The 13,446-nt window shown below is 47.8% G+C and overlaps 1 protein-coding gene and 1 long non-coding RNA gene across 4 annotated transcripts; one reads left to right on the top strand and one right to left on the bottom strand.

The window, feature by feature from the left end:
• The first annotated feature begins 823 nt into the window (after nucleotides 1–823).
• On the top strand, nucleotides 824–13,189 carry LOC138841059 (keratin, type II cytoskeletal 1b-like). Of its 2 annotated transcripts, XM_070041539.1 has the most exons (10): nucleotides 824–1,435; nucleotides 4,332–4,546; nucleotides 6,739–6,799; nucleotides 7,297–7,392; nucleotides 8,275–8,439; nucleotides 10,829–10,954; nucleotides 11,058–11,278; nucleotides 11,691–11,725; nucleotides 12,879–12,908; nucleotides 12,963–13,189. In XM_070041539.1, exons 1-10 carry the CDS (start codon nucleotides 824–826, stop codon nucleotides 13,187–13,189), a joined length of 1,788 nt encoding a protein of 595 aa, XP_069897640.1. The 2 variants fall into 2 exon arrangements, with proteins under 2 accessions (XP_069897640.1, XP_069897633.1); XM_070041532.1 differs by having other exon boundaries at nucleotides 12,879–13,189.
• LOC138841069 (uncharacterized) lies at nucleotides 4,076–12,972 on the bottom strand. 2 transcript variants are annotated; one of them, XR_011376317.1, is made up of 4 exons: nucleotides 12,905–12,972; nucleotides 11,250–11,318; nucleotides 6,981–7,027; nucleotides 4,076–4,534 (listed from the first exon to the last, which is right to left on the bottom strand). It is a non-coding gene; the product is annotated as an uncharacterized lncRNA (long non-coding RNA). The 2 variants fall into 2 exon arrangements; XR_011376315.1 differs by lacking the exon at nucleotides 12,905–12,972 and adding an exon at nucleotides 11,493–11,833.
• Nucleotides 13,190–13,446: the final 257 nt, after the last annotated feature.

Here is a 13,446-nt window from a genome sequence, read left to right as displayed (position 1 = left end):
AGAATTCAAGAGTAACCACTTAGGAACAACATAACCATTGTCCTCTATAATAGCAGAGCAATTTTCTACTTACTGAATCTGAAAATAGGGCTTGTATTTTGGATGGCTTTGGTCTTTAAATCTCCTTTAAAGGGCCATTTATTCAATTTTATTCTACAAAACTCTTGTTTATCACGGCTCAGAAATGATAAAACAGAACAAAAGAGATATTTTTAGATAGTTTCTCTCCTGGTCTAGAAGTCAATATTCTATTTTAGTAGATGCTCGACACAAATGTTGATGGGAAGCAGAAAATCCCTTTTTCCCAGGAGGACAGTGTAAGCATGACTTATGTCTCCTCCACCTGTGTCCAGCTATGCTCTCAAGGTAACCAGTTATCTCCCCACTTTGCCCCAGATCTTTCAGACACACCCCCAAACAAACAGATGGATGGTCGAACTTCTTAGCAGAGATCAACGAACGATTTGGAGAAGAAACTCTACAGGAGTTTCCAGCAACTAGATGCTGAGAGATGATTGCAGTCCCATCTCTCAGTGGCATGAGATAAGTGATAAATGATCAAGTTGGGGAAGTTTGTCTGCAATGTAATTTCTGCAACACATAGGTGTGAAGTTTCAAACAGATGTTACTGGCAGGCAAACTAAACAAATACTCCCCTCCCAGGATTCTGGGCAGCCCAGCCCAGCACAGGTGCATGTATATATAGGGACTGAGCCAGGCCTCTTCCAAAGGAGTCACAGCTCCTTCCCTCCTTGATCTCCGCCTCCATCTAGCTGGGCCTTTGCTTTCACTTGTGCTCGCGCCTCTGGTTGCTCCAGCAACCATGAGTCGCCAATTTAGTTCTCAGTCTGCCTTTAGCTCAAGGAGCAGACGGGCCTATAGCACCAGGTCTTCCTCGGGCTTTGGTGGTGGGAGTCGGGCTGTAGCATCTCTGGGTCAGGCCCGAGGGAGGTGTGGCGGTGGTGGTTATGGGGGCTATGGGTCGGGGTTTGGTTCTAGGAGCCTCTACAATCTGGGTGGCAGTAAAAGCATCTCCATGAACCTACTGGGGAGAAGCTCTAGTGGCTTCTGCCAGGGTAGGGGAGTAGGAGGAGGATTTGGAGGGGGCAGGGGCTTTGGAGGTGGTGGCTTTGGAGGTGGTGGCTTTGGAAGTGGTGGCCTTGGGGGGGCTGGTGGCTTTGGAGGTGGTGGCTTTGGAAGTGGCAGATTTGGAGGTGGTGGAGGGTTTGGAGGTGCTGGATTTGGAGCTAGCAATATGGGGTTTGGGGGCTTTGGTCCTGCTTATCCTCCAGGGGGCATCCATGAGGTGACCATTAACCAGAGCCTCCTAGAGCCACTTCACCTGCAAGTGGACCCTGAAATTCAGAGAGTCAAGACTCAGGAGCGGGAACAGATTAAGATTCTCAACAACAAATTTGCCTCCTTCATCGACAAGGTGAGTGAGAACATTAGGTCCAGGCAGGGTCTTGGCTAGAAACTCTGTAACCTCTATACCACAGTGTGCTATTTCACTTGGAGGACTGATGACAGTGACATATATATATCCTCTTTTAGGCTTCTGGGAGGTTTTCTTCCTATTTTGCAGGAGAGTAGGTAATCGGTGTGAAGATATGCAATAGATCCTCAGTCTCATGCATCATTATTCACTTTCTATCTACCCATGCATCTGTGCACCAATATATCCATCCACCCAGCCACATTCATTCACTTTTCCATCTGTCTTTATACATTCTCCTGCCTCCTTTTCTCTTTCTTTCTTTCTTTCTTTCTTTCTTTCTTTCTTCCTTCCTTCCTTCCTTCCTTCCTTTCTTTTTTTATCAGTCATGGGGCTTGAACTCTGGGCCTGGGCGCTGTCCCTCAGCTCTTCAGCTCAAGGCAAGTGCTCTACCACTTGAGCCACAGTGCCACTTCCTGTTTTCTGGTATTTATTGGGGATAAGAGACTCATGGACTTTCCTGCCTAGGCTGGCTTTGAACCATGATCCTCAGATCTCAGCCTCCTGAGTAGCTAGGATTACAGGCGTGAGCCACGAGTGCCTGGCCCCTCTTGCCTTCTATCATCTATCATCTATCCACCCAGCCACACATACCCATCCCTTCTTTCTTACTTTCTTTCCTTCATCTGTCCCAAACCTACACAAACCTACATATCCATCTATTCATCCATACATCCATCTGTACCTTTCCTTTCCTTTCACCCATCCACTTAAACTTTTCCTACACACACAACCCTCCATTCATCCATCCATTCACCAGTCTACATACTTACCCATACACCACACTGCTCACCCATCTGCCCACCAATTCAGCTCAAATATTTACTAAGAATCTATTATATACCACTGTGACAACTGCTATAGAGGTGACTATGACATAACCATGCCCTCAGGAACTCAGTATTAGAAGGGGAGAGAATGATACCAGTGCATGGAAAAAGTATGTTAGTAGCCATTGTATGGACTATGGACTGCCATTACTCAAAGGAAAATGCCATAAATTTATTTACCCTTACTGCTGGATTCCTGGAGAGTTTTATTCAGGACCCTCAGGTCTGATCTGAGTCTTAAAGATAGAGGAAGAATAAAACATGCTGCCTTTAGGGAATTTCAAATAGTTAAAATTCCTGGAGAAAATGGCAGTACAGAGGAAGAGGGGAAATGGCTATAAAGATATAAAGCTGGAGCAGGAACAGCAGGCTGGGCCTAGGAGAATGCTCTGGAGAGTGAGGCTCCCATGTACAAAGTGGCATTTTGTCTGAGCCCCTGTGGTATGGGGATGTGGGAAGATGTCAAGGTATAGGATGTTTGGTTTCCTTTCTTTCCCTTAGTGTGTTCCCTCTGATGACCATGAGGAGAGATTATTCAGCCAAGTGGCCTCTGGCATGGAAGGGAGAAGGCTTCCATTACAGTGATTTCTGACTGGCTTCTAAGCTAGTCTTCTTGCCTTACCTCTTAACCCAGCACAGCCCATCCTCTGCACTACAGCATAGTCATCCTTTGAAAGCATATGCTTTTCCATCACATCCTTCCCCGGTTTCAGTCTCATGTGAAATAAATCCAGAATCCTATAAAGCCTGACATGATGTGGCCTTCCAACCATATCTGCTGCTACCAGTTACTTTCTTTTGGTCCCCACAGTGTCACAGAGCGGTAGTGAGCATAGGACTGGCCAGGAGTGGCAGCACAGGGTAAAATAATTTCTCCCAGGGTGTTGTCAGCTGTGCTGACAAGCCTGTGAGAGCTGCTTGCCTGATATTTTGCTTTGATAAAACTAGGGAAAATGAGCCATAAGAAACAGGGCTCTCTGCAAACGTTTGACAAGGGCTGGCCTCTTCGATGGACAGTCTCAGAGCTGGGGGATTCTGGGTACTTTCCTCAGTGCCACTTTCCAAGGCGTTGTCTGTAGTGGCTCAAACCTGTAATCCTATCTACTCAGGAGGCTGAGATCTAAGGATTGTGGTTCGAAGCCAGCCTGGCAGGAACGTCCATGAGACTCTTATTTCCAATTAACTAACCAAAAAGCCAGAAGTGGAGCCGTGGCTCAAGGTGTAGAACATTGGCCTTGAGCCAAACAAAGCACAGGGACAGCTCCTAGGCTCTAAATTTAAGCCCTAGGACTTGTGTGCACCTGTGCCAATCTTGGGGCTTGATCTCAGGGTCTGGGCACTGTCCCTGAGCTCTTTTGCTCAAGGTTCACTCTACCACTTGAGCCACAGCACCGCTTCCAGCTTCTTTGGTGCTTAATTGGAGATGAGAGTCTCACAGACTTTTTCTGTCCTGGCTGGTTTCTAATAGCGATCCTCAGATCATAGCCTCTGGAGTTGCTAGGATGACAGGTTTGAGCCACTGGTAGCTGACCAGCAATCAGTTTTGATATTCCAAGCCCAGTTTCCTCCAGTCCTCAATCATATCACACATGCCAACCAGAAAGAGAAAGGAGCCTTGTGTCTTCAGGGGTTCAGAGGTTTCCTCACCACTCTGTGCTTATTTGTCATGGATAAATGAAGCGTGGGGGTGAGCATACTTATGATGTAAAGTGCTGTATGGGAACAAAAGAGGTATTAAGGCTAGGTAATGCACCTTCAAATCCAGATCAAGTTTAATATTCCTTTTAGGCAAGCTGAACTTAGAGCCAGAGGTCAGAAACTATCAGAAACTATCTCCTGTATGAGGGTCCTGGTCCCAGAGAAGGGGAAGCTCTGTGACCCCTGGAGAAGCCATCCTGATTCTTTGAGATCCAGGTGTGCTGTAGGGTTGCTGATGCACCCCCCTCCCCTCCGTGGGGGAGCTGGGCTGGCCACAGCGTGAGATGGACTGGGTTCCTTGTTCTTAGGTTCGATTCTTGGAGCAGCAGAATCAGGTACTGCAGACAAAATGGGAGCTGCTGCAGCAAGTGAACACCTCAATGCGGACCAGCAGCCTGGAGCCCCTCCTGGAGAGCTACATCAGCGAGCTGCGGAGGCAGGTGGATGCTCTCAATGCTGAGCAGATGCGCCAAAACTCGGAGATCAGGAGCATGCAGGACGTCGTGGAAGACTATAAGAACAAGTAAGGCCACAGGCGGGGCAAAGGGCTAGAGGAGACCTGCAGCAGGGAACTGACTCCCAGAGACAAGGAATTCTGCGTCAGTGTTGAGGTGTGAGAGGTGGGACTGGAGCCGTGGTGGATCTGTAGTGCTTACATGTGATGGGGAGAGGGAGCGCACCATTTTGCATGTGGCAACCTTGGGAGGTGTTTCACACCTGTAATCTTAGCTGAGGGGGAGGCTGAGATCTGAGGATTGCTGTTCAAAGCCAGTCCCCCGCCTCCTCAGTTAGGTTTGTGAGACTCTTATCTCTAATTAACTAGCAAAAAAAAAAAAAAAAAGCCAGAAATGAAGGTGTGGCTCAGGTAGTAGAGAGTCAGCCTTGAGTGCCCAGGCCCTGAGTTCAAGCCCCAGTACCAGCACACACACACACACTCACACACACACACACACACACACACACACACACACACACACACACACACACAATTATATTGGGTGGGGAAGGACAGGATAGCTTCATGGATGTTGGAGACAAATAAGCCCTGCCTAAGGGTTCAACTCTTTTAAGTTTTGAATTCTCACATCAGTAAAGAGGGGATAGCAAGTCCTGTCCTTGTTGAGCATTGTGATGAAGAGATATGTGGTTCTAAAACTTCGGCATGCGTCAGTTTGATGAAATTAGGTTGCTGAGCCCCACCCCAGGGTCTCTGATTCAGTAGGTCTGGGATAAGGCCAGAACGACTGCATTTTAACATGTTTCCTAGGGATGTTGGTGGATTGGGGAACTGCACTTTGAGTACCACTGCTTTAGATAAAATTATGCTTAGTAATTTCCCAGTGCTTTACCTGAATGCACTAAGCACTCAATACTGGACCCAGTTACTACTACTATAGGCAAGGGTGACCTCCCTCCCTTCCTCCCTCCTTCTCTCCCTCCTTTCTTCCCTCCCTCCTTCTTCTTTCCTCCCTTATGAATGCAGGTGCTTCTCTTAACAATGCCTTGACATGCTTACTGTGTTGGGCCACTGAAGAGTCAAAGTATGAGTCATCAAGGGAAAAGTAAAACTCATATTAGAGATGCCAAAGGGCATGACTATAGGTGAAATATTTTTTCTTAAAATATTAGTAAAGTCTGGATGCCAATGGCTAAAGCCTAAAATCCTAGTTACTCAGGCGGTAGTGATGAGGAGACCCACCATTCTAGGCCATCCTCCGCCATCCTTCCCCCCCCCCCCCCCGGCAGAAATGTTCTTGAGAACCCACTTCAACAGTAAAAAGCTGGGCATGGTTGTTTTTTTTTGGTCGGTCATGGGGCTTGAATTCTGGGCTTGGGCACTATCCCTGCCGCTCTTCAGCTCAAGGCGAGCGCTCTACTGCTTGAGCCACAGCACCACTTCCAGGGCATGGTTGTATACTGCCTGTCACCCTACAGCAGATAACACAAACGTGAGGATCATAAGCCAAAAGCAAGATTCTATTTCAAAAATAACAAGAGCAAAGAGAGCTGGAGGTGTGGCTTAAGTGGTAGAACGCCTGCTTGGCAAGTGTAAAGCCTTGAGTTCAAACCCCAATACTGCCAAAAAATTATCAAAAGTGACTGTTGCTGGGCACCAATGGCTTACTCGTGTAATCCTAGCTACTCAGGAGGCTAAGATTTGATGAAGATCACAATTTAAAACCAGCCTGGGTAGAAAAGTCTATGAGATTCTTGTTTCCAATTAACCAGCAAAAAACAAGAATGGAGCTCATGAGGTAGAGCATCAGCCTTGAATGAAAAAGCTATCTATCTATCTATCTATCTATCTATCTATCTATCTATCTATCTATCTATCTATCTATCTATCTCTGTCAATATAGATCTATGTATGTATGTATATATATAAAAATATGTGTATATTAAGTCGCTACTTCATGTTCTTAAGGTAAAAAAAGATAGATCCTGTCACATTTACAAAGGTAGCACATCAGGATGAAAATGAGATTCTGGGACATTCTTTGTGGCCCTGGGTTTTCCATGTGGCTTCTCTATCCTCTTCGTTGATTTGGAGAGCTAGAAGTTGTCACTGGTATCATCAGGCCGTGGTGTTATGAGCAGGGCTGAGTCTAAGACAGTGGGGGTTTGGGGGAAATCTGAGCTTTCTGTTGTGCAAAGAAGCCTCAGGGAACCAAGGACAGCCCAACAGCCTGTCCCTACTTCTTGCCTCCCACACAGGTATGAGGAAGAAATCAACAAGAGGACCAACTCTGAGAATGACTTTGTTGTTCTGAAGAAGGTGAGGGAAATGGGAGCCCCGGGGCAGGGGCGGGGGGAGACTGTGGATGTAGGAGACTGGGTGGAGACTGGGGCACCTTGTGGGGTGCTCGGTGACATGGGCAAGGTGGCCTCTTGGGCCACCGTGGTGCATGCTGCCTAGACGTGGGGTTCTTCCACTGAAAGAGAAGTGTGAGACTCACCTTTGTGGGTCTCTGTGAGAATCCTCCAGTCTTGCCTCTCCAGGCTTCTGAAAGAGAAATGAAACAAGTGACAGTGCTTGAGTTTGGCTATGATAGCCTTGCAGTACAGGGAGGGAGCAGGAGTGCTGGCCGTGGCTGGCTGAACTATGGAGGTTGGTGTCCTGTCTCAAAGCCAGTTTTCAGGACCCAGATTTAAATGAGGTGATCATATTTCAGGCCAGGAAGTGAAGCCGGAGAAGCGGTGCCCCTTGTCTGGGTCACCCAGTGAGTGGTGTGTCTGGGCGCTAAAGTCAAACCATCTTTGCTTGCTGTCCAGGACGTGGACGCTGCTTATATGGGCAAAGCTGACCTGCAGTCCAAAGTGGATACCCTGTATGGGGAGATCAATTTCCTGAAATTCTTTTATGAAACGGTGAGTTCAGCTGTTAAGAGAAGCTCCTTCCTTTTCTCCCATCCTGGTCTGGAGGAGGAGAGGACTGAAGACCAACATAGTGTACCAAAGGCTCATCTCTCCTGCTACCCCAACTGTGAGGGCCTGGAGTCAGTTGACCTCCCAACCCTAATCCCTCAGGATTCCTGGTGGGAGTTTCCCCTGTTCTGTGTCTCCCAGTCTGTCTGGGACATGAAATGAACACCAGGACATATCAGGACAAAACCAAGCAGAAATCTTCATGCATTCCAGGCTGTAGGAGATGGGAATAGGGAATCTTAGAGGAGGTGAAATACTCTCCTACACGCCACCCTCCTATCTGCTGTGTCTAACTTGATGACCCACACTATTGGCTGGGTGCTTGTTAGAAGCTCAACTTATGGGGATTTCCATTTTTATACCAAACAGGAAGTGAGAGATTAAATTACCCACTTGGTGGCTACTCAGCTTGTCAGTGGCTCTACAACCAGACTCTTCCCCACTGTCTCTGGGAGCTCATGTAGCTTCAAGGAGCTAGTGTGCCTGTCGGAGGGCCCGGCTCAAAATGGAAGCCAACAGAAAGAGCAGGATAGAGGGTACAGGAGAGGTATGACAGGGAGGTGGCCTTATAGGGGCCTTGGGCTCAGGCACCTTCCTGGTTCCTGGAGGCTGAGCCTGGGCTCCATTACCTTGAGATAAAGGAGACTCTCCCCATCACCTCTCAGCATACAATTCAAAGAACTCTCCCTCCAAGATCCCCAATTGCAAGACTCCCTCCTGGTGCAGGCTCTGGCCTCACCAGAGAAATTTGATGGAGCAGTGGAGGGATACTGAGACTCTAGGAGGAGAGTAGAACAAGTCTACTAACTCCTCCATGACCTGCAGGAGCTGTCCCAGATGCAGACCCACATCAGTGACACCAATGTCATCCTGTCCATGGACAATAACCGCTCCCTGGACCTGGACAGCATCATTGATGCCGTGCGGGTTGAGTACGAGATGATCGCACAGCGAAGCAAGGATGAAGCAGAGGCCTTATACCAGACCAAGGTGAGCTCTGCCCAGCAGACCTTGAACCCCCAAATAAACGGATACTTCACAGAACTTCCTACTGTCTGGGCATGTTGGTGGTAGAAACTTAATCACAGAGATTATCCATAACTTATCATCACTGTGAATATGCTCAGATAGTTCCTTCCAGTTCTCTGTTGCAGATAGTTTTGGAGAACTCCTATGTAGGTACCAGACACCATACAAACTTTTTCCCCTGCTTGGTGCTACTATTGAGGTTTGAACTTAGAATCTCATGCGGTTGCTTGGCTTTTTCTTGCACGCAACTGACACCTTGCCACATGAATCATACCTCCACTTCCAGCATTTTTCCTGGTTAATTGGAGATGAGACTCAAGGATTTTTTTCCTGCTGAGGGTGGCTTTGAACCTTGATCCTCAGATCTTAGCCTCCTGAGCAGCTAGGATTACAGGTGTCTGGCTTTACATAAATGCTTCATGGAAATATTTAGCAGAGTATGAGATTGTGTAATTTACCTATGTTCTGTAACTAGCAAGTAGCACCTAATTAAACCTAGTTAGGTTTACTCTATGTTCTTAACCACTAAATGTTTTTATTTTTATTTTCTCATCATGGTACTTATTAAAACATAATTTTGAATTTTTTCTTTCTGTGACATTAAATATCCCACAACATTTTTTTTTTTTTTTGGTTGGTCATGGGGCTTGAACTCTGGGCCTGGGCCCTGTCCCTGAGCTCTTCAGCTCAAGGCTAGCACTCTGCCACTTGAGCCACAGTACCACTTCTGGTTTTCTGGTGGCTAATTAGAGATAATAGTTTCACGGACTTTCCTGCCTGGGCTGGCTTTAAACCGCAATCCTCAGATCTCAGCCTCCTGAGTAGCTAGGATTATAGGCATGAGCCACTGATACCCGGCCCCACAACATTTAAAATTTTTTTTATTGTTTTATTGTAAGGATGCTGTATAAAGGGGTTACAATTACATGAGTAAGGTACATTTCTTGTTGAACATTGTTACCTGTTCCTTTGTTTTCCCCCACTATCCCTTCCTCCCCCACTCCCCCTGCTCCCAAAGTGGTAAAGTTCATTTCCAACATAGTCTTGTGAATATCATGGTTGCAATGGGTCAGCCTTGTGCTTCTTTCAGCATTTTGTTATTTCCCTTTCCTCCCCCAAATCAGATAAATGTATATACATGATGGAGGGTACAAGAACCAAGGACAGAGATTGCCAGGAATAAACCAATGGGAAAATAAAAATGAAATAAAATAAGAAGAAAGAACTAGATATAGTACATTGACAGCAAGGTCGAAAACTGAAAAAAAAAAAGACCTGTTGTTTCTACCCACAACATTTTTTTAACAGCATGCTATTCCATTATAAGACCAAACCTTCACCTACTAGATGAATGTATGTGTAGCTTTTTCTTTGCTTATTTATCATAAATTGGCCTAGGCATTTTTGGATGGTGAAGATTCTGTAGTTGAAGAGACAAAGCCTGGCAGCAAGGCATTAAATTCTGACTGGTACTTGGTGATCTGCTTTGCAATTTACCCTTGACCAACTCCAATCACTCTGGCTAGAAGGCAGGTGCTCTGGGGGTGCAATGGGCGTTGGCATCAGACTGAGGAGGTACTCAACAGTAAAAATATCAAATCGTACACATCCTCTCCAGTCAACTCTCCCCACACCTACCATACTCTATGGGTAGAGTTCTGATGTATGCGGGGCAGGGGGGGGGACAGGAGAAAAGAGAAGAGAGAGGGAATAGGGAAAAGGGAAGAGAGGAGGGAGATGGGGAGAGGGAAAAAGAGGAGAAAGGGAGAAGGGGAGGGAGACAGGTAGGAAGGGAGAGAAGAAAAGGTGGAGGAAAAGAGGAGGAAGAAAGAGAAGGGGGGGGAACAGACAGAGATAGACAGCGATTGAGGAGAGTATGTGGAACATGCTGAGGACCTCTGAAGACAGGAAGTCCTGCCTGCTAGTAGAATCACCTGAAAAAGGTAGGAAGGACTATAATAGGATGGAAAAAGCAAAAGGCCCCAGTATGGGTAAGGAAGGACTAGTATGAAGGCTTGGGTATGTAAGAAAAGAAGTAATAGGGCTCAAAAAGCAGGTTGGTTTGGCTGAGGTATGATCCTGCCCAGATTTGGGGGTGGGGAGGATGAGGGAGGATTGGCTTAGAGGTGTGTGTTTGCAGCTCAGGTGAGAGGGGCTTGGTATGGGTATGACTCTGTGTGTGTGTGTGTGTGTGTGTGTGTGTGTGTGTGTGTGTGTTTGTGTGGGGAACCACAGATCTGAGTGAGCTTCTGGAACTTCCCAGGGGAGAGCAATGCAGCTCATTCCTCTCCCAGAGTTGCTCACCTGGTCAGCACCAGGTGCTGACCAGGATGCTACCTTTGACCCTTAGTACCAGGAGCTCCAAATCACAGCAGGTAGACATGGAGATGACCTGAAGAACACCAAGATGGAGATTTCTGAGCTCAACCGCACCATTCAGAGGCTGCAGGCAGAGATCGGCAACGTCAAGAAGCAGGTGGGATGGGTACTCTGGGTCTGTTGGCTAGACAAGCTGCCTCCCATAATGCCTTGCTGAAAACTCAACACCGTTGTGGTTCTCCAAACCCTCTCTGATATAGATTGAACAGATGCACTCAGCCATTGGGGAGGCAGAAGATAGGGGAGAGCGGGCCCTCCAGGATGCAAAGCAGAAGCTGCAGGGCATGGATGAGGCCCTCCAGCAGTCCAAGGAGGACCTGGCCCGGCTGCTGAGAGACTACCAAGCCATGCTGGGAGCCAAGCTGTCCCTGGACGTAGAGATTGCCACCTACCGCAAGCTCCTGGAGTGTGAGGAGAGCAGGTGGGTGTGGCAGCCATGATTCTTGGCAAATCCAGATGCACTGTTTGGAGAGAAGAGAAGCGTTCTAATTTTCTGGGAAGATTGGTACTCCAGGTGGAGCAGAAGTGTTTGAGTTAGAAGCAGAAGATGTAGGATTTGGGAGCATGTGGGATGTGTGTGTGTGTAAAGCCATGTGTCATCCATTCCTCATCCTCCAAGTACCACGTCTCCATACCTGAACCCAAGTCACTGTAGCCAGCTGTGACTCCAGTGCTAAAAAGGTTTCATAAGAGTGCTCATGCCTCCTTGTCCTCTGAGGTTGTGGGTGGCTTTCCTTTTCACACCCACATCTTCATATGTCTCCAGGCTGCTGCTTCTGGCTAGTGTCTTCAGGCTTCTCAGGCCTGGCTGATGTTTGTATTTTCATTTTCAGGATGTCTGGACAGCTGCAGGACCATGTGAGCATATGTAAGTACCAGCAGAGTCCAGAGATAGAGACTAGTTGGTGTTGAGCAAGAGGATAGGCTGAGGGGACAGTTGCCAGGAGACCAGCGGGAACTGGCGTCTGACATTTTAGTTTTCAGTTCTTTATCCAAACAACAGCTTATCATTGCAAATCCTGGAAGAATTTGTTAGAATCAATGATGATGATTTTAGATCTGCTTATCTTAATTTCTAATGGTATGCAAAAATCAGTGGCTACAATGTTTAAGTTATCTATTCAGTAAACAATGAATAGACTCTTCAGAGAGTGCCACCACCATTTTTTTTTTAAACCAGCTTGTTAGCTAGGTGCTGGTGGCTTACACCTGTGTATGTCTAGCTAGTCAGGAAGCTGAGATCTGATGATAGAGGTTCAAAGTCAACCAGGACATGAACATTCATGAGACTCTTATCTCCAATTAATCACCCTCCCTCACAAAGAAATCTGGAAGTGGAACTATGGCTCAAATGGTAGAGCACCATCCTTAAGAGCTAAAGGACAGCACCCAGGCTCTGAGTTTAAGCCTCGGTACAAGAGACAACTCCCTTCCCCACTCTATTTACATTAGTTATACATGGAAGAATTTCACTGTTACATTTCTACAATATAGTCCCACCAATCTCACCCTCTTTATTATTCTTCCTTTCTCCTTCCCACTATATATGTATATGTGTGTATGTATGTATATATATGTGTGTGTGTGTATATATATGTGTGTGTGTATATATATATATATTTGTGTGTGTGTGTGTGGTGGTACTGGCGTTTGAACTTGCGGCTTGCAAGGCAAGCACTCTACCACTTGGGCTACTGCCTTCAGTTTCCTTTTTCAGAGAGGGTCTTAAATTCACCGCCCCCCCAGCCCCCTCTGGGGCGAGGGAATAAGATCAAGATCTTATTTACCTCTCAAGTGGCTGGGATTACAGGCCTGAGCCACTGAAGCAAGCCTGACTCAGGATGCTAATTTTCAAGTGGGAATAGGGGTAACTTCGTGTTTGTATATGTGTGCAAGCTGTTGTCACCAGGGATCAAGGATGTCGGGGGCTGCAAGGAGAGGGGTGGGTGCAGCTGAGACCCCCTACCCATGGATCTGACCCGTCTGCCCTGTCCCCCCTTCCCCTTCACTTCCAACCCCAGCGGTGCATAGCACCCAAACTACCTACAGTGGCAGCAGCAGCAGCGGCGGCGGCGGCGGAAGTTACGGAGGCGGGGCTTCCCGAGGGGGCGGTGGCGGCGGCGGAAGTTACGGAGGCGGGGCTTCCCGAGGGGGCGGTGGCGGCGGCGGAAGTTACGGAGGCGGGGCTTCCCGAGGGGGCGGCGGCGGCGGCGGCGGCGGGAACTACGGCGGCGGAAGTAGCAAAAGCAGCAGCAAGTTTGGCGGCGGCGGCGGTCGGACGCAGATCATCCAGACGTCCACCAGCAGCTCCCGCAGACGCGTGCTGGAGTAGAACCCGCGTCCTCCCGCAGGCGTTCCCGCCCTCTCCCGGCTCCCCTCGCTTACCTTTCTTTTCCTGATGGGGTCTCACCTGTTTTGCCAAGAAATTCAGCTCTAGGTGTTGGAAACAGGGTGCATAAGTCACGCCCCCCCCCAGCCGCAGTTGGTTTGGGGGTGGGGGTCCCTGCTGCTGGCCTGGCTCTCATTCTTGGGGGACACGAAGAAGCCAAGTTCAGTGATGGAGGTTACAATAACAAGGGGTCCTGCAGA

Source organism: Dipodomys merriami, unplaced genomic scaffold (genome assembly GCF_024711535.1).
Source record: "Dipodomys merriami isolate MVZ:Mamm:240054 unplaced genomic scaffold, mDipMer1.0.p SCAF_10, whole genome shotgun sequence".
NCBI classification, from domain to species: domain Eukaryota; kingdom Metazoa; phylum Chordata; class Mammalia; order Rodentia; family Heteromyidae; genus Dipodomys; species Dipodomys merriami.
This window is presented reverse-complemented; position numbering and strand designations above follow the sequence as displayed.